Below are 19792 nucleotides of genomic sequence, written 5' to 3'. Positions count from 1 at the left end.
AGAAAGGAAATGATACTAAGTAATTCCATTTATATACAGTTCAAAATGGTGGATATTAATCTCCAATGCTAGCAAGCAGGAGAGTAGTTACCCTTGAGGAGGAAGGAACAAGAAGTGATTAGGAAGAAGCATGAGGTTGGCTTTTAGGAGCTGGACATGTTCGATTTATCTGTGTGTTGATTATATTGTATGCTCATTCCGTGATACAACAGTGTGCTGTACACTTAAAATCTTTCTGCTTTTCTAGATGTATGTTACAAGTGAATAAAAAGTGAAAAACACACACATGGTGGACATAAAAGAAATTACACAAATAACATGGAAGAGAATGGGTTAGGTACAGAACTCCAAGAAGAGTCAATATACTCGTGACTGATGTTCCTGAAAAGTGAATGAATCAAATGAAACTGAAGACAGTTTCAAAGGTCTGATAGATGAAACCTCTCCTGAAACAGAGTCTTAACCTACTCATCTGAAGGACATACTCTGTCCAGGGAAAATTCTGATTCATATGCTGGTAAAGTCATTAGACTTCCAAGGAAAACTTCAAGGATAAAGAAAGTATCAAACAGGCATGAAGACAGAGAAGGAATGAGGAAAAAAATCAAAATTAGACTCAATATTTCTACAGACTAAATGCCAGTAGAGAATGCAGCTAAACTCTAAATAACTGTGGTTACTGAGCGGGACATAAATATATGAGTCATAATAATAATGCACAGACCAGTGGAGAGGACAGTGGCAGAAGTGGAAGTGTGCTGATGGCTCTTATCACAGCAGGAGCCAAGGGCAACACAGGACTGGAGCTCAAGTGCAGTTCAGGAGAACATGATGACTCCAACCTCCTTCACTTTCACCTCAATTTTGTTTTCTTCTACTCAAGTCAATTTAAGTTTAAAACATTTAGATTAGGGGCACCTGGGTGGCTGAGCCAGTTAAGAGCCTGACTTCGGCTCAGGTCATGATCTCACGGTCCATGGGTTCAAGCCCCGTGTCGGGCTCTGTGCTGACAGCCAGCTCAGAGCCTGGAGCCTGCTTCCGATTCTGTGTCTCCTTCTCTCTCTGACCCTCCCCTGCTCACGCTGTCTCTCTCTTTCTCAGAAATAAATAAAACATTAAAAAAAATTTAGATTAATAACAGGATTTAGGGCACAATGCCATTTCTCTCCCCCAGTCCTCCTCCCCACCCCCACCCCCCACAGTGCCTGTTCATCTTTGTTTGTATGTCTAAAAGGACATCTGGAATAATAGTCACTAAAATTTAATTAATTTAATTAAGTTAATGAGAATGTTTCTGCGCAGAATTTGTTTGGGGTTTTTTCTATACTTCTTTTTTTTGTTTTTTTGTTTTTTGTATTCCTTCAATATTTTATGGAAAAAAAATTCATTACTCCAAAACTGAGTGAAAGAGCTAATCATCTATGAAAGACAGACAAAGGCATTTCCTTTTATTTTTTTCTGCCAAGTTGTCAAAACTAATTAAATCTAGCCTTTGCTTGATTGATGGAATCAATAAATATAGAAAAGAACATGATTTGTCAAGAATATACCTAATGATTACAAAACTATTAAAATAAAACAACGCTGCTATGGACTGTGTCTCCCCAAAATTTGTATATTGCAAGCTAACCCCCACACCTGAAATATAATACATTTCACTAATATAACACTGTATGTTAACTACACAGGGAATTAAATCAAGAAAACTAATCCTTAATGTAATGGTATTAGGAGGTGGGGCGTCTGAGAGGTGATTAGATATTGAAAGTGGAGCCCTCATGAATGGGATTAGCATCCCCAGACACCTGGCTGGCTCAGCTGGTACAGCATGCTAGACTCTTGATCCCAGGGTCATGGGTTCAAGCCTCACATTGGGCATGGAGCCTCCTTAAAATTTTAAAATAAATTTAAAATTAAAAAGAGACCTCAGAGAGCTCATTTGCCCCTTCTGTCATAAGAGGCCAGGGCAAAAAGATTACCGCCTATGAACTAGGAAGTAAGCCCTCACCTGAGTCTGCCAGCATCTTGGACGTCTCAGCCTCCAAAACTATGAGAAATAAATTTTTGTTGTTTATAAGCCACCCAGTGTATCATATTCTATTTCAGCAGCCTCCCAACATATTAAGACAAATTCTCATTCAAGTTCACAGACGCCACAAAATTGCAAATTATTGTCAATCAGGAATAAATTCAACCATAACTTAAATGACAAAGACTCCCAAGAATTCTCTCTAGATTTCATAAATAATATTAACAAAACTACTGTTCATATTCCAAATGGAAGTATCTGAATCATCTACTAAAAGAATTTAAATGCACAAAGTGCTTACTAATGGGAATTTACTTCATAATCATTCATAACAGTAGTACCACTAAGTAACAGTCAAGCTAGCCAACATGGAAATAAAACCATTTGGATCCATAGCCCCTTTACAGTAAGACTGAGGGGTGTCTAGCTTCTATACCTTCTTTATCACTTTCACAATCTGGAGGAAAATAAGGAAGAAATCCCTCAAAGTAAAATAGAATATACTAGAAATATGGATAAAAGGAAAGAAACATTTTAAAAGAAAACCAAGAAGAATCTCAATTTTTCAGAAGCTAGGATGAGAAAGTGTGCTATCAAATTTACATGTTGGAAGTAGAAATGTTTTCCCTAATATTTAAAAATAGGAAAAGTACCAAAATGTTTCCAAATTTCCAAAAAGAGACATTTTAAAACTCAGGATTATTCTTTTTTTTTTTTTTTAACATTTATTCATTTTTGAGACAGAGAGAGACAAAGCATGAGTGGGGGAGAGGCAGAGAGAGAGGGGACACAGAATCTAAAGCAGGCCAGGCTCCGAGCTGTCAGCACAGAGCCCAACATGGAACTTGAACTCACAGACTGCGAAATTGTGACCTGAGCCCAAGTCTGACACTAAACCAACTGAGCCACTCAGGCGTCCCAGAATTGTTCTTTAGAACTTGAATCAATATCCTATTAATAGAGTTAATTTTCACATTTTCCTGACAAATCATATCAAACTATTTCAATATGTTCTGATTGGAACTTGTTCAGGTTATGTTTTGTTTTGTTTTCATTAAACGAAGTGGAAACCATTCTTAACACATAAGAAATAGACAACCAGAGAATGCACAGTGCAGGATGGGGGAGGGGAGGCATATTCCAGGGAACAGTAAGCAATAAAAAGGTAAAAAAAAAAAAAAAAAAAGCAACTCATTACCTGCTGAGCTGTAGCATCCTGTTGGACATAAGCTACCTGCCCTGGGTCTGTAAACAGAGTCTAGACAAAAAAAAAAAAAGAAAAAGAAAGAAAAAAAACAATTATCAATAAATCTTTAGACAGCCTGCCTACACAGGAAAAATTCTTGACAGGCTTTGTTCCCATGTAGCTACTAATAATCCTTCATTAATAAAGAAGATAAAGGTAGTAATCATACTTTTAGCTAAAGCCTTTCATTCAGACGGCTCCAAAGAGATTATATAAGTTAACCATCTCAAATGGCTAACATACTTGACAATTTTACTCTTAGGCAAAATCTCCCTTGAGGTTGAATATCACGGCTAATTAAAAGGGTATGTCACAGAAACGAAAACGACATGGCATGAACAAGGGTGCAGACGTTCACACATGACACTATACATCACAGAAGGAGACTCGACTAAGTGAAAATGGATGGAGACACAGACACACAGAAAACTCATATATACACAAGGATATCTTTCAAACACAATGCCTGCTCATTAGCAAAAAAGAAGAAGGAAAATAAGCTGAATTTAACGTTCCACAGATTCATCCCTGGATAAAGCCAGTAAATTCATAATTTTGAAAAGTTCTCATTTTAAACACATAATAATAATTTGGGTCATGATACAGCAAAGGTAACTAGAGAAGGAAAATCTTCAAAATTATTTTAGCCAGGGCACCACAGAAAATCACCAATCCAGAAAAATATTCTTTCCTCTAATTTGTCCAAGCCTTTAGCAAACCTAGGGAAATAAGAACTACGATTGAGTTTTGATACCAAAAGTACATATAGGAGAATTTCAGCTAGTTGTTAAGATTTCTTAGACTTGACATTTAAAACTTATTGTAAGTCAGGGGGGCACCAGGCTGGCTCAGTTGGTGATCAAAAACATCTTGATCTCAGGGTTGTGAGTTTGAGCCCCATGTTGGGTGTAGAGATTATTAAATTTAAATAAACTTTAAAAAATTATCATAAGTCAGACATTTACTTTTTTTCATAAGCCAGATATTTATACTTTTCTTCATAATCAGACATTTAGTAACATAGTAATAAACTAAGTTTGGGCTCTTCACAGAAACTACCTGACCTTATTTTAATATAGTTATGGGACTAAAACTAAGCAGAGGCCTTCTAAAAGTACCATCTGACTATTTGGTGATTTCATCTTCATATAAATTTGAAAAGTATTAATTAGGTGGGCCCTATTTCTTCTTGGGAGTGATTTGAGTCTCTTGGTTAAATATGGTATGAGGGTAAATTTTTATTACCAGGATTCTACTATAAAAGTATGGAACTTATGTTTTTTAACATAAGTGCTCTGTGCATTCTAAACTGCTAACATACAAACTAACAATTAAACCCTTATGGGGGCCTGGGGGCTTTTCTGTTTGTTTTTTTAAAGATTCTGTTTTTAAGTAATCTCTCCACCCAACATGAGGCTTGAACTCACAACCCCAAGATCGAGAGTCACACGCTTTTCCAACTGAGCCAGCCAGGTCCCACCCACCCCCACCGTGTACACATTTGTGTCATGCATTTGGAAACGAACACCCCAAGGCACCAAGAAAAAAATAGATTAAAAGTAATTCTAGTCGAGCAGCATTTACCTTTGCTCCCACTGCAGTTCTACAAATCAGCAAATTATTAATAAATAGCAGTTAATAAGCTAGTAGTACTTTTTGCTTACACATTTAACTGAAATAATCTGTATGTTTTCTCTGATCCACTTGTGACTAAGCCATACAAAACTAAATGCCATTTTTGACCTGGTTCTTGATACAGAAGAAAAGTAACAAGTTGATAATCTATAGTTACTGGTCACGGGGAAAGGAACTCATGGGAGGCCAGTGCTCTAACTCCTTAACACATTTAATTTAAATAAACAAAGCACATCTTCCTCTGCCAAGATAGTTATAAGCTCCTGAAGAGCACAAATCCTATCTGAAGTATACTGTACCTCACCAGCACCTAACACAGTCACTGGCAGAGAATAAACAGAGAGTCATTGGTAAGTTAACCGATTAACAAACAATAATCCTTCACATGCCTGTGCAGCTTCCACCGGATGGATGTACACCAGCGTATGCTCAGGACCGTCCACTGAAGCGTAGGAGGCACCATCTGCTGTGTACACCACCTGCTGGGGTGGACGAACCTGGTCATCAGTGTAGACAATCTGAGCCACAGTTCCAGCGTCAGGAACAAAGTGCACCTGGGGCAAAAAGCAGCAAATATGTAGCAAGTGTCCTTGTCAGACAAAACCAATCTCACAAAGCATTGTGGCTGACCAAGCACAGTACACGGTCATGTTTCTTAAAACATCCCCAATGAAAGAAGAATGAGAATTGATACACCTTCATCTACACTATCAGTGACTTGGAGACAGGATCCAAGGACCTTGTTGCTGATTTACTGCTTTATATTAGGCCACTGATAGAAATTCCTCTTTGCATCAAATGTCCAATGCAGACATCTCTTTTGGGGAGTCATGAAGGGGCAGTTAGCTAAGCCTGGAAATGTGACTGAATATTCCTGGTTGTCAATATGGCCAAAATACAAAATACAAATTACTCTGTAATATAAAAAAAAATGTCAGCTCAAAAGCCAATGGCTCTCAACACATCATAAATATTCTGCTTTATAACTAACAGTGCCTTTCGGGAGACACATTAAAACAAGGTCACTTTCTTTCCTACATGTTTTTTCACACTCCAAGGCTATCCTGGTGGCATGTCAGTGACCATTTGCTACATCAGTGATGTAACTGAACTCCTCCCTGACAGCAAGGTAAAGATACAGAAAATTCTGATCAAGCAGAATTTTAAGGAATTTTGGAAAACTACTGCAGCTATCACCAAGGTAAGTAATTTTGTATCTACCAAGAACTAAAGCAGAAACTGCATTCTATAAAATGCTTTCTGAGTAGTCTGCTTTGGAGGTTTGAATTCTTGAAGGCTGGAGCTTGGCACATAGCCTGATGCCTGATATTGAAGGTATGAAAGCAGATGGCCACAGTACACATTTTGGAAGTGAAATAATTAATGTACTGATACTGAAGTTAGGTTGGGATCTTTACTCTTATATCACCTTGGCTTCGGACCTAACTTTTTGTTTCTTTCGGTGTTCTCCAGGGGAGAACAGTAGATTCCAAAGTTGAAATAAGCAAATTTAATCCCCAGAAAGAAACCTGGAGACCAAATGCAATCAACCTATCACAGAAATAAAACAAATTTTCTACACAAATTTGATTTGTCCATGAAGATATAGTTTGTCTACTGGAAGAATTAGGCTTATAACAATTTGCACAGTTTTAAGTGCTATACGATAATTTTGTGACTTTAGATTTGTTCATTAACATCAAATCTGGGTCTCCATCACTCAGCACTTTGCTAAATCAGAGTTCTTAGCTGGGAAAGAAACACCTGGGAAAGGAGACTGCACTGGAGGGTGTTAAGCTCTGCAGCCTACTTACCTGGTCACCTACAAATGGGGACCTCGTTTTTTGAATGGGCTAAATTTTTGTTTATAAACAAAATATACCAAAATACATAGCTACATGAAAGTTGCCTTCAAAACGCTTTCTATGAGAAACAGAACAATATTCTCAGTTATTCTGCTTGAAGCATCACTAGAACGGTTTTTTTTTTTTGTTTGTATTTAAGTACTGAGACTCAGATTTATAAATCATACCAGAAGATCAACTTGATTTATTGTAATATTTGTCATATTACTTAAATTAAATAAAATGTCTATATTTAAATGTTTCCATTTTAACTGCCTGATTTTTATTGTAATACTAAGATTATGTAATTTAGTGAGACACTGAATTAAAATTGCGTATTTATTACAACGCTTAAAAATCAAGTTTTATACTATGGCCACATATGGCTCCATATGACCACTGACTGTTCCCAAAATTCAAATCCACACCAAAAGAGCAGACATTTGCCTTTGCTAAGAATATTCAAAAGAACATGCAGCTGGTTATGTTCGTAGTCCAAACGGCAGTGACTGTCCACTATGGCAGCATTTGAGTAAGTGACTAACCTCCAAAGAGGTTGACTCAATAGATAAATTTCAATCAGACCTTTACATTCTGAATTTGAAGGAAAAGAAAAAGCCACTCTATAGACATACTTTGTGCTTCATTACACATGAAAATCAAAACCCTATATGAGATAACAAAAAAGAAACACACTACAGTTGGAGGCTTTTAGTGCCAATAACATAAAATAAAACAGTGAAACAAAGTATGACAATAAGTAGCAGAAATGGCAGAGAAGCCTGTTGGGGGCGGGTGGGGGAGGTCGTGAAGCTCCTCTAAATCATAGTGACCCATCCTGATGGAGCATTCAAAGTGCTAAAATACTCCCTACTCCTTCCGTGCAAGTCAAGCATGTCCCAGCTACTCATTCCTACAGAGAAGCTGCAATTTCTTTAGCTGTCAGTAAACTGTACCCAACTGAAAAACTGCTATCGGTACCAAGCTGGAAAGGCCACTCTTCACCTGTGCAGCATTATCTTCATGTTCTGCAGATGTAGGCCACACATGTGAGCTGTCATCTTTGGAATCCATCCTTTCCCCTACAGGTCAGCTCCACGTCCAGGGCACCTAGAACAGCACGGGGTGGGGAACAGTCATCTGTCCACCACGCGTGTGTTCATGAAGGACAGAAAGACCTCTCTGCAACCTGCCTGAAAAGAGAGAGAAAAGGAACCAAGTCTTTAAACAGATGAATACATTTTAATAAATTACAGTTTCAACCAGAGAGAGAGAGAGAGAAGAGCTCTGTAAAAGACAACACACCTGGACAAAAAGGTGAAAATGGAGAAATTACACAACTCCTGATCTTGGGGTCCTGAGTTCGAGCCCATGTTGGGGGTAGGGTTTATTTAAAAAATAAAAAATGAATGAATACCAAACGTCAACAAAGTGGAATAAAACAGAGGGGTGAAAAAGCTAACAGTAATTCTCTTAGTTCTGCTGATAAGGAGAATGAGGTCCCTGGATGGTAAATGCAGACAAGTGATGGTTCACATGCACGCCTGAGTGCCACACAGCCCCAGCTCAGCTCTCCCCTGCACACTTGCTTAAACACCGACCTCCTATACACCCTACTTGAAATGAATAGCAGAATCATAAAAGTAACAAAACAAGGGGAAAATGGCAGGCAGAGAAGGCTGAGTTTTCTGGGCCACAATTTGGTGAACACAAATGTAGACTCTTTCCCATTTGGTCAATACAGGAGCAATTAACGAACAAATCACAAGCCTTACTAAACATCAACATGTACTAACTCTGCATCTGGAAACCTTATTCTTTTCCAAAATAGACGTTTTAAGGAAATCAATATTCCTGGGATGCCTGGGTGGCTCAGTCAGTTAAGCGTCCGACTTCAGCTCATGTCATAATCTAACAGTTCATGAGTTCGAGCCCCATGTCGGGCTCTGTGCTCACAGCTCAGAGCCTGGAGCCTGCTTGGGATTCTGTGTCTCCCTCTCTCTCAGCCCCTCCCCCACTCACTCTCTGTCTCTCTCAAAAATAAATAACCATTAAAAAAATTTCTTTTAATTAAAAAAAATCAATCTTTCCTTTTCATGACGATAAAACACTGACATATTAAGAGTCACATGAGATTTGCTGTTTAATAGGGCACCTGGGCCTGATCTACATCCTCCCACCACCCCCATGAAAGTAGCATACATAGGGGAGCCTGGGTGGCTCAGCTGGTTAAGTGTCCGACTTAGGCTCAGGTCTTGATCTCACGGTTCGTGGGTTCGAGCCCGCGTCAGGCTCTGTGCTGACAGCTAGCTCAGAGCCTGGAGCCTGTTTCATATTCTGTTATCTCCCTCTCTCTCTGACCCTCCCCTGCTCCTGCTGTCTCTCTCTCTTTCAGAAATAAAGAAAAAAGAAAAAAAAAAAGAAAGTAGCATACATAAACAGAAAAGGCTAAAACTGCTCAGAACACCTTTAACCAAAGGTAAGGAAGACCAGATCCAGTCAGAATTTTTCCACTAACAATGGAAATAAGCCAAAAAGCACATTCTTAGACTGTACATGCTCCAACCTCTGAACCAGAACAAGACCCAAAGAAGAAAAAAAAGACAAGACAGGAACAGCTGATGTCTGGGCCTTACTCTAGAATATAGGAACTGCCACATCCCAACTGCCTGGGAGGCTCTTCAGAGCTTCTCAGGGGTCTGTTCCTGCTTCATCTCAGCATTGTCATCCTTACCCCCACAGAAACCACGCCCACCACACACAGTCACCCAGCATACAGCCTACTCTTCTCTCCATTGGAGGGTTCTAGAAACAATGCCCACATCTACCAACAGGTGCATGTATAAACAAAGGAGTTTGGGGAACTTTCTGATAAATGGAAATGTTCTATATCTTGTATCTGCACTGGGGTGTAGTTACATAGGGAATACGTGTGTCAAAAGTCATCAACTGGGGAGGCTGGGTGGCTCAATCGGTTAAGTGTCTGTTTTAGTTCAGGTCATGATCTCACAGTTTGTGAGATCTAGCCCCGTATCCAGCTCTCTGCTGCAAGCCCGGAGCCAGCTTTGGATCTTCTGTATCCACCCCTCCTCCCCTCGCTGGTTCTCTCTCACAAAGTAAATAAACTTAAAAAAAGTCATCAACCTATTCAACTAAAATATGTGTAAGTTAGGCTGGGTGGTACAGCTCTGCTGAAAGCTCAGAGCCTGAAGCCTGCCTAGGATTCTCTGCCTCCCTCTCTGCCTCTCCTGGCTCCCTCTCTCTCTCTCAAAACTAAATAAACATTAAAAACTTTTTAAAATATGTGTAAATTATACCCTAAAAAAGTTGATTATTGTTTTTTAAAAAAAAAGCATACTTTCCTTATATAGCAGTGCCATTTAAGTATATATAAAAAGACATTCAGGGCAAGCTATATCGTATGTGACTTAATAGATCAACAAAGCTGTTATTTTTTTTTTTAAGTTTATTTATTTATTTTAAGAGAGAGAATGTGTGAGCACAGGAGGGACAGAGAGAGGGGGAAGGAGAATCCCAAGCAGGATCCATGCTGTCGGCACAGAGCCCAACATGGGGCTCAATCCTACGAATCATGAGATCATGACTTGAACCAAAACCAAGAATCAGACATCTAACCGACTGAGCCACCCAGACACCCCACCTGTTAGTTTTTTAAGGAACAAATATAATAAGAAATCTAGGACTAAATATTACCAAAAATATAAAGATCTACATGAAGAAAACCATAAAATTGTACAAGAGTATATAAAAGGCTCAGTATTACAAAAATCACAAAATGTTCCATATAGGAAATATTTTTTTTCAATAGTTTGACAGAATGGCAGAAAGAATACCTGTATTTCTTCACTCAGATTCACCAAATGTTAACATTTAACTACATTTACTATACCATTCTTTCTCTTTCTCTCTCTCTCCCTCTTTTGCTTTTTACCTGAACTATTTGAGAATAAGTTGCAGACGCGTGCCGCTTTACTACTAAAATCGTAAGTGCCATAAATGGGACATTTTCTCATGGTACTATTATCAAAACCAGGAAGATACAATGAAACAGTGCTATTACCTAATTTACAGACCTTATTCGTATTTTGCTAATTGTCTGTCTAATTAATGTCCTTTATAGAGAAAGAAACCTCTTTTCTGGCCCTGGATCCAATCTGGCATTGTACAAAGTGCATTCAGTTCTCATATCCTTCCATCTCCTCTGATCTGGAACACTCCCCTAGTCTTTCTTAGCCATCCATGACCTTGACATCTTTGAAATGCACAGGCCATTTATTTCTCAGACTGTTCCTCAATTTCAGTTTGTCTGACGTTTCTCCATGGTTAGATCCAGGCTTTGTATTTTTAGCAGGCATACCACAAAAGAGATGATGTACCCTTCCTATACAGGAATTTGAGATATTTTTTTCAACATGGTTCATTGACTGTACAAATACTCAAGTGCATACTGTGCCAGGCACTGGGCCAGGGCAAGGGCTAAGGCAGGCTTATCCCACACATTCATGAAACATATACAGCCTTGAATGCCTTTCTGTATTTGTTTTCATTTCTAGAAAGGTGCTTATTATTTGAAATTCAAATCAAGACACACAAAAAGGTATACAGCAGACAATCTCCCTACCTGGAATCCCTTAATCACTCTTCAGAAGTAACCTATATTACCAATCTCTTGTCTATCCTTCCACAGATATTTTATGCATACATAAGCAAAACTACAGGGGCACCTCATGGTTCAGTCAGTAGAGCACGTGATTCTTGATCCTTGGGTTGTAAGTTCAAGCCCCACATTGGACGCAAGGCTTGCATACATACATACGTACATACTCTCTGCCTCTCCCACCACAAATGACAGCATACTCTTGATTCTATATAAAATAACATTTTTTCTAAATGATGTTTATAATAGCGGACCTTTTATATTGACCCACATCTATGTCATTTCCTCATTCTTTAGCACAGCTGCATCATTTCATTGTAGAAATACATCCTAATTTATTTAATCAATCTCCTGTTGATCAACATTTTGTATTTTTAATCTTTTACTATTACAACACTGTGATAAATAACTTGGACATTGTTCTGCAGTTGTTAGGATCTTGAATTCCTTTGAAGTCTCTGACGGAAGAAGCTGAATCACTTAGAGCGGCCATCTGACTTGTAAGTCATTATTAGTTTTCAAACTCCAACAGTGGCACACATCTCCCTGCGCCTAGTGCGTGTGGGCAGGAGGGACACACAGGGAACACCCCTCTGACCTGTGCAGAGGCAGCCATCAGCACAGGAACACAGTGGTTAAGAGCTTGGGCTCTGGACCTGGATTTGGGTAGCAATTCTGAAACGTAACTAACCTCACACAGAACAGAAGTTCTCTAAATTCCCCTTCCTTCTCTGTAAAATGGGGATCACAAGGTTATTGAGAGAATGACATGAAATAATAAACGTGAAGTGCTTATTAGCACAATGCCTGCTATAGAACACTCACACATTAGCTTTAAAATGAAAAAAAAAGGGGGCGCCTGGGTGGCTTAGTCAGTTAAGCGTCCGACTTTCGCTTAGGTCATGATCTCGCGGTTCGTGGGTTCGAGCCCCGCGTTGGGCTCTGTGCTGACTGCCAGCTCGGAGCCTGGAGCCTGTTTCAGTCTGTGACTCCCTCTCTCTCTGACCCTCCCCTGCTCATGCTGTCTCTCTCTCTCTCCTAGAAATAAATAAAAACACTAAAATAAATAAATAAATAAAAAATGAAATGAAAAAAAAAGGTATTCGTTCATGTTTCTGTCAAATGGTCTAGCTCTCCATTTCAACTGTTAGGTTCCTATAGGCCAAAGTATGTGTGTGCTCCCGAGACGAACACCAGATCGGCCATGTGTCAGGTACCCAATAATCTGTATGGAGTATTTAAAGCTATCGCAGTGTGCTGGGGGCAAACAGGACACCTGGTCCTAAATGGGTGCTCAAGGAGGGCCTCAGAGAAGGCAGCACCTGAAGGAAGGACAGGAGCAGGTAAACAAAACAGGAAAGGACATTTGCCCCAGACTGAAACATCTTGTTTCTAATCTTACCCAAATAAGGGAGAAGACATTGCAAGTCATAAAACACTAAAAAGCTACACAAGGCAAGGATACAGGGAAGAAAAAAATGAACTACTTAGCAGATGTGGAGCTAAACAACGCAATAGTTAATCTACATGTAGGAAAGCTTGCCAGTAAAATTTAGCAACGAGGATGTGAAATACTGCTCACAGTCGCAGTTCCCAATAATTTTAGAATACCATTAGCAAATAAAGGAACCCAAGAGGGTGAAAACTAATTCAGAAAGTATCTGGAATCCAAAGCAGTCCACAGTATACCTCTTGTTCTTTAAAATATAGTTATAAAACCTATCCAGCTTCTGTAGCTATGAAACTACTTAAAACACCAGTGTGACATTCCGCAATTATTTATTGTTTAATAAATTGTTCAAGAAAACTAAATTCTAAAGGGTGCCTGACTGGCTCAGTCAGTAAAGTATGTGACTCTTGATCGCAGGGCTATGGGTTCAAGCTCCACACTGGGTAAAGAGATTATTTAAAAATAAAATCTTTAGGGGCGCCTGGGTGGCTTAGTCGGTTAAGCGTCCGACTTTCGCTTAGGTCATGATCTCGCGGTTTGTGGGTTCGAGCCCCGCGTCGGGCTCTGTGCTGACTGCCAGCTCAGAGCCTGGAGGCTGTTTCAGTCTGTGACTCCCTCTCTCTCTGACCCTTCCCTGCTCACGCTGTCTCTCTCTCTCCTAGAAATAAAAAAAATAAAAAAAAATAAAAAAAAAAATTTTAAAAAAAATAAATAAATAAAAATAAAATCTTTAGGGGCGCCTGGGTGGCTCAGTTGGTTAAGTGTCTGACTTTAGCTCATGTCATGATCTCACAGTTCGTGAGTTGGGCTCTGTGCTGACAGCTTGGAGCCTGCTTCTGATTCTGTGTCTCCCCCTCTCTCTCTGTCCCTCCCCTGTTCATGTTCTTTCTCTCTTTCCCTTTCTCTTTCTCTCTCTCTCTCTCTCTCTCAAAAATAGACATTTAACAAAACTTTTTAAATAAAATCTTTAAAAAAAAACCAAACACCTAAATTCTAGATATAACTCCACTACTAAATAAGTCACTTTATATCCTTTAGCCATCAGTGTCTCCATTGTAAAATGAGAGTGTAAAGTGGTTTCTAAAGTCTAGTCCTGCCTTAAGCTTAAGGAATGGGGCGACTGGGTGACTCAGTTAAGCATCTGACTCTTGGTTTCTGCTCAGGTCATGATCCCACAATTTGTGAGTTCAAACCCTTTACTGGGCTCTGCGCTGGCAGTGCAGGGCCTGCTTGGGATTCTCTATCCCTTTCTCTCTGCCCCTTCTGTGCTCACACCATCTGTCTCTCTCTTTCAAGTAAATAAATAAAAACTTAAAAAAATAGCTTAGGGGGGATGCAGCAGAGTGCAGAAGAAAATCCACAGAATCCCAATTGGATATCCTGGCTCCCAGACCAGCTCAACTGCTCACAAGTATATATAACCTTGGCCAAATCACTTACTGTCTGCCCTCAATATCATCATATGTGAAATGAAGACAGTAACTGCCTCCTAGAGTTATTATGAGGATTACATGATACATGGAACAATTCTAGGCACAAGATCTAGCACATAGGAGTGCTCAAATATGTGAACTTTTATATTTTATAGATGAGCTATAAGAGCATCAGAATTTTCAAAACATTTCATGTATTTTTTTAAACCCAGAAATTGATCAAATAACCAATCCCCTATATAGAAATTTCCTTAATAGTAAGGCTTGTCAGGTTTGTTTTCCTTTTTTATTTTTAAAACTGTATTTTTTAATATTTTATTTATTTGTTATTTATTATTTTTTGAGAGAGAGAGAGCCCATGCAAGCAGGGGAAAAGGGACAGTGAGAGAATTTAAGCAGTTTCCACTCTCAGTGAAGAGCCCAAAACAGGGCTCAATCCCATGACCCAGGGATCAAGACGTAGGCTGAAATCAAGAGTCCAACACTCAATGAATTGAGCCATCCAGGTGCCCCTCCTTTTAAATTTATTTTTAACTGCACAATTCATGGAGTCCCGTTGACTTTTTTAAAAATATTTTATTTTATTCTTTAAGTAGGCTCTTCACCCAACATGGGGTTCAAACTCATGTTCAAGATCAAGAGTCTAGGTGCCCCACTTGTTGATCTTGATTTATCTGAGATGGGGAGGAAGAGTCCAGGAACTACTTTAGTGCTGTCCAGCAGGCTGGTGCTGACAGGCTCCTAGCTAGAAACTTCCACTCCTGACCGTTGTACTTCTAGGATCTGAAAGAACTGGTGAACTACACACTTTGTCTAGAAAACTGTCACCCATCTTCCCTGATTTTATCCATTGTCCAAAATGTTACAGACTTCATTTCCAGGAAAATAGGACATGACTGCATCTCTATCCTCTAAGGATTTTATTCAACAGCTATTTATTAAGTACCTAGTATATGCCAGGTACTATTCTGGGTCCTTAAAAAGCATCAGGGATGCCTAGATGGCTCAATCGGTTGGGCATCCAACTCTCGGTTTTGGCTCAGGTCACAGTCTTACAGTTCATGGCTTCAGCCCCACATCAGGCTCTCTGCGGAGCTTGCTTGGGATTCTGTGTCTCCCTCTCTCTCTGAGCCTCTTCCAGTCACACACATTCTCTCTCTCTCTCTCTCTCTCTCAGGGATAAATAAGCATTGAAAAAAAGAAGAAGAAAAAGAAGAAACATCAGTGTATCAAAAACAAAAACATGAACACCTGGGTGGCTCAGTCGGTTAAGCATCAGACTTCAGTTCAGGTTATGATCTTGTGGTTTGTGAATTCGAGCCATGCATCAGACTGTCTGCTGACAGCTCAGAGCCTGGAGCCTGCTTCAGATTCTGTGTCTCACTCTCTCTCGGCCCTTCCCCTGCTTGTGCTCTGTCTCTGTCTTTCAAAAATAAAAATAAACATTAAAACAAACAAACAAATAAAAAGATCCTTGCCTCCTCAAAGCTTCTAGTCTAGTTACTTTTTCTTAAATAATGTTGTATAGTTGAAAGTATGAGCTTTAGGGGCGCCTGGGTGGCTCAGTCGGTTAAGTGGCCAACTTCGGCTCAGGTCATGATCTCGCAGTTCATGAGTTTGAGCCCCACGTACGGCTCTGTGCTGACAGCTAGCTCAGAGCCTGAAGCCTGCTTTGGATTCTGTGTCTCCTCTCTCTGCCCTTCCCCTGCTCATGCTCTGTCTCTCTGTCCCTCAAAAATAAATAAACGTTAAAAAAAAAAAAAAAGAAGTAGGAGCTTTATAATCAGACCAATCTGGGTTCTCCTCTCCCAAATCTGATGTTAGTAAGCCACACACTGATTCCTAGTCTTCTCATCTAAAAATCCAAATGGTCTGCCCAGCACGGTTGTTGTTGGAATTAACAGTCTGTATTTTGGCAAGCCTATAATGCATTTTTTTCCCCGTTTTAACATTTCTGAATCCATTTTACAACTGTGGTGTCCTATGGTCACTTATCTTCCAGGTGGCAGTCAGGATGTGGATGCCACTGCCTCCTTGTGTGTGACCTTGCTCACAGCCATTCATTAGTTCTATCCTCGCTTCACTGAGTCATGATGTTGTCAGCACTGGACACCCTGAGTCTAACTGCCATTTTAAATGTCTTCAAAAAGATTACACTGTAATTTGGCATTAAAAAGGGGAACAGCAGCTGAGCATAAATCTGATTAGGGAAGCAAATATTCATCACTGGGAATATAACCTTAACAACCAACCTATAGGACCTGGGAAGACAGTGATGGGGATAATATGCACTATTATTACTGAGATACAGGGAACACTGGCCTGCCACAGGTCGAGTGAAAAAACACCAGGAGTAGAACTCCCAGAATGGGTGCTAGCTGCCTGGAGGAGACTCCCGGAGATAGCAGTATGCCCTCTTTTAAGAAATACTGCATCACCAACACTCTTGATGACACAGAGATACATCAACGACTCTGAGTCAAAAGTGATTCTGAAGAGTCAGACTCTGGAAGTGATAAAATTGGGCGAATACCTTAATCAATTTACTTCACTTACATTTTCCCTTTTATGTGTGCATAAGAGCAATGTGATAAAAATCTATGTCTAAATAAATCTATAAGAGCTCTTTCAATAAGTATATAATAAAAATTCTAAGTGGCAAAAGCACTTGTATCAGAGTTTAATTGGCAAAGCCTTTTCTTTTGTAACAATACATAAAGCAATTATGTATCTTACCATAGACATCTTAGATTCAATAAAACATGGTAACACTTGGGATCACATAGCATAATGATGAACGTTCAAGAAATGGTAGCAATATTTTTTTCATGCTTGTGAACATCAAACACATAAAAAGGTGAGCAAAATCCCTGCTCCTATGGAACTCACAGTCTGGTGGAGGAAACAGGCAGCCCAATTCCCAGCTCATCCCACATAATCCTCACATGGGAAGACTGACCACGCTGAAGAGTAAGGGGAAGGAAGAAGGCAAGATACATGCCTGCTGTTCCAGCCAGTTCACTGATCAGGTTGGGTCTAAACAGGCCACAGGAGCCTGTTAGCGGGCCCAGCCTCCTCAAACGCCTGCCCCCCTCCTACCTCCTAGAGTCTCCATCCTGCCATTCACCCCTGAGCCATACCCCCGCCATCCAGCAGCCTGGTTCCCACCACCACTGGGCCTAGCATGCTAAATGAAGCCACTACTCTAGAACCGCCCAGGACTTAGAGACTCTCACTTCATCACCTGCACGTAGAGGTGTTACACAAGGCCTAGGTCTGCCTCAAAGGAAGATGTGTACCTAAGATAAGGGTTGAACCATGAACACAATTTCGCTTTAAAATGTTGTTATATAGGGGCACCTGGGTGGCTCAGTCAGTTTAGTGTCTGACTCTTGATCTCAGCTCAGGTCATGATGTCATGGTTCATGGGATAGAGCTCCACATCAGGCTCTGTGCTGATGCGTGGGGTCTGCTTGGGATTCTCTCCTTCTCCCTCATTTGCTGGCTCTCCCCCACTTGCGCATGTACTTTGTTGCTCCCAAATAAATAAAAAAAAATATTTAAAAATTTTTTTAGTGTTGTTATACATAGTGATGGGGGCACCTGGGTGGTTCAGTGGGTTGAGTGTCCCACTCTTCATTTCGGCTGAGGTCATGATCTCATGGTTCACAGGATCAAGCCCTGAATCAGGCTCTGTGCTGACAGCTCGGATCCTGCTTGGGAGTCTCTCTCTCTCTCTGCTCTTCCCCCCATCCCCACCACATGCATGCTCTCTCTTTCTCTCTCTCAAAAATAAACATTTTTTAAAATAAAAAATAAAAATAAAATGTTGTTATACACAGAGAGTAAATTCCATAGGATTATTGGTACATTATTAAAACAGAAACATTAAGAATTCAACAGAGGTTTCTGTATTGGCCTGGCACCTTATATGCCATCATTACTTATATGGAAAGAGCTGTCCCACATTCCAGACAGTGCACTTACAAATTAACTTTCCTGGCTCATTACAAACTGACTCATTATCACAAACTGCTAGCTCCCTCCCTGAAATCCAACACTAGGCACACCACAGAAAGAAGCTAGAGAGAGACTGACAGATTTGCAAAATGAACATAAAAAGTGTGAGAAAGCAAATGGAGGAGGTGGAGTTCCAATCTGGGGAGGGAGCTGTGGATGGGCTCATAAGGGAGAACAGAAGGGGGCCAGTCACCACAGAAAGGGAGGAGGCGGCACAATGTTTCTGTAGATCTTGCCCCAATATTCCCCTGAGCCCCCGCTGCCCACGCTGTACCGGTCATCACTGCTGTGCAGAAGCACAGCAGCCAGCCCGGGGCTGCCAGCGGCGGGGTGGTGGCAGAGACATCTCAGGCCAGGCAGGAGACTGGCTAGCTGCCTCCCCTCAGGCCTAGGCCAAAAGTGTGCAAAGACAGGAGATTCTTCTCGGGCAAGTCAGATGTGGCTGGGCCCAGAGGCTCTCTGGCCTGATACACAAGCAACTGCTTATTGTCATATGTTATATGTCATACGGTGGCTTCCACTGACCCAAGTATAAAAAGAGCAACCCTCAAGAATGGTCACAGAGAGGGGCACCTGGGTGGCTCAGTCGGTTGAGCATCCAACTTTGGCTCAGGTCATGATCTCCAGTTCATGAGTTCGAGCCTCGCATCGGGCTCACTGCTGTCAGTGTGGATCCTGCTTTGAATCCTCTGTCCCCTTCTCTCTCTGCCCTTCCCCTAACTCTCTCTCAAAAATAAATAAACATTACAAAAAGAATATTCACATAGAAATTAGTCTCCATTTAAAGGAGTGCTGCTTAAGCATGCTTTAAATTAGTTCCCATAAACACTACAGCCACTGGAATAGGAATTTGGATTTGCCATACTTCTCATGGAGCAGGCTTTGGAGTCAGATAGCCTGGCTTAGAATCGTAGATCTGCCACTTAGAGCTTTTGACAATTTGTTTATTCTCTCTGAGCTTCAGATTCTTCATCCTTAAGGACAAAGAAGGAAGTATATTAGGGATTAATGATAAATAACAATTGTAAGTAAGATATATAATAATATAAAAACACCTTTATGTCAAGAAACAGAAAGGAAACCCTTCTGAAGCCCTATTTAAGATTAGATTCCACTTGGGGCGCCTGGGTGGCTCAGTCGGTTAAGTGTCCGACTTTGGCTCAGGTCATGATCTCATGGTTCGTGGGTTCAAGTCCCACATCGGGCTCTGTGCTGACTGCCAGCTCAGAGCCTGGACCCTGCTTCAGATTCTGTGTCTCCCTCTTTCTCTGACCTTCCCCTGCTCATGCTGTCTCTCTCTCTCTCAGAAATAAATGAAACATTAAAAAAAATTGTTAAAAAAAAAGATTAGATTCCACTTGATAAATGAAAAAAGTGAGTTCACTCTATGTATAGAGAAAAAACATGTTCAGTAAGGCACTAAGTTATAAAAAGGGAGCAAGAAGGTTATAGGAATC

The 19792-nt window shown here is 40.4% G+C and overlaps 1 protein-coding gene across 1 annotated transcript in view; it reads right to left on the bottom strand.

The window, feature by feature from the left end:
- Nucleotides 1-19792, bottom strand: part of PRDM10 (PR/SET domain 10) — a 107803-nt gene that overhangs the window by 65038 nt on the left and 22973 nt on the right. Inside the window, exons 2-4 of the mRNA XM_077756537.1 lie at nucleotides 7760-7947; nucleotides 5300-5464; nucleotides 3228-3287 (exon numbers count right to left, since the gene is read on the bottom strand). Of these exons, the coding sequence (XP_077612663.1) occupies nucleotides 3228-3287; nucleotides 5300-5464; nucleotides 7760-7828 (294 nt within the window). The 5' untranslated portion in view covers nucleotides 7829-7947. The remainder of the gene's footprint in view (nucleotides 1-3227; nucleotides 3288-5299; nucleotides 5465-7759; nucleotides 7948-19792) is intronic.

This window comes from Crocuta crocuta, unplaced genomic scaffold (genome assembly GCF_008692635.1).
Source record: "Crocuta crocuta isolate KB4526 unplaced genomic scaffold, BGI_CrCroc_1.0 scaffold172, whole genome shotgun sequence".
NCBI classification, from domain to species: domain Eukaryota; kingdom Metazoa; phylum Chordata; class Mammalia; order Carnivora; family Hyaenidae; genus Crocuta; species Crocuta crocuta.
This window is presented reverse-complemented; position numbering and strand designations above follow the sequence as displayed.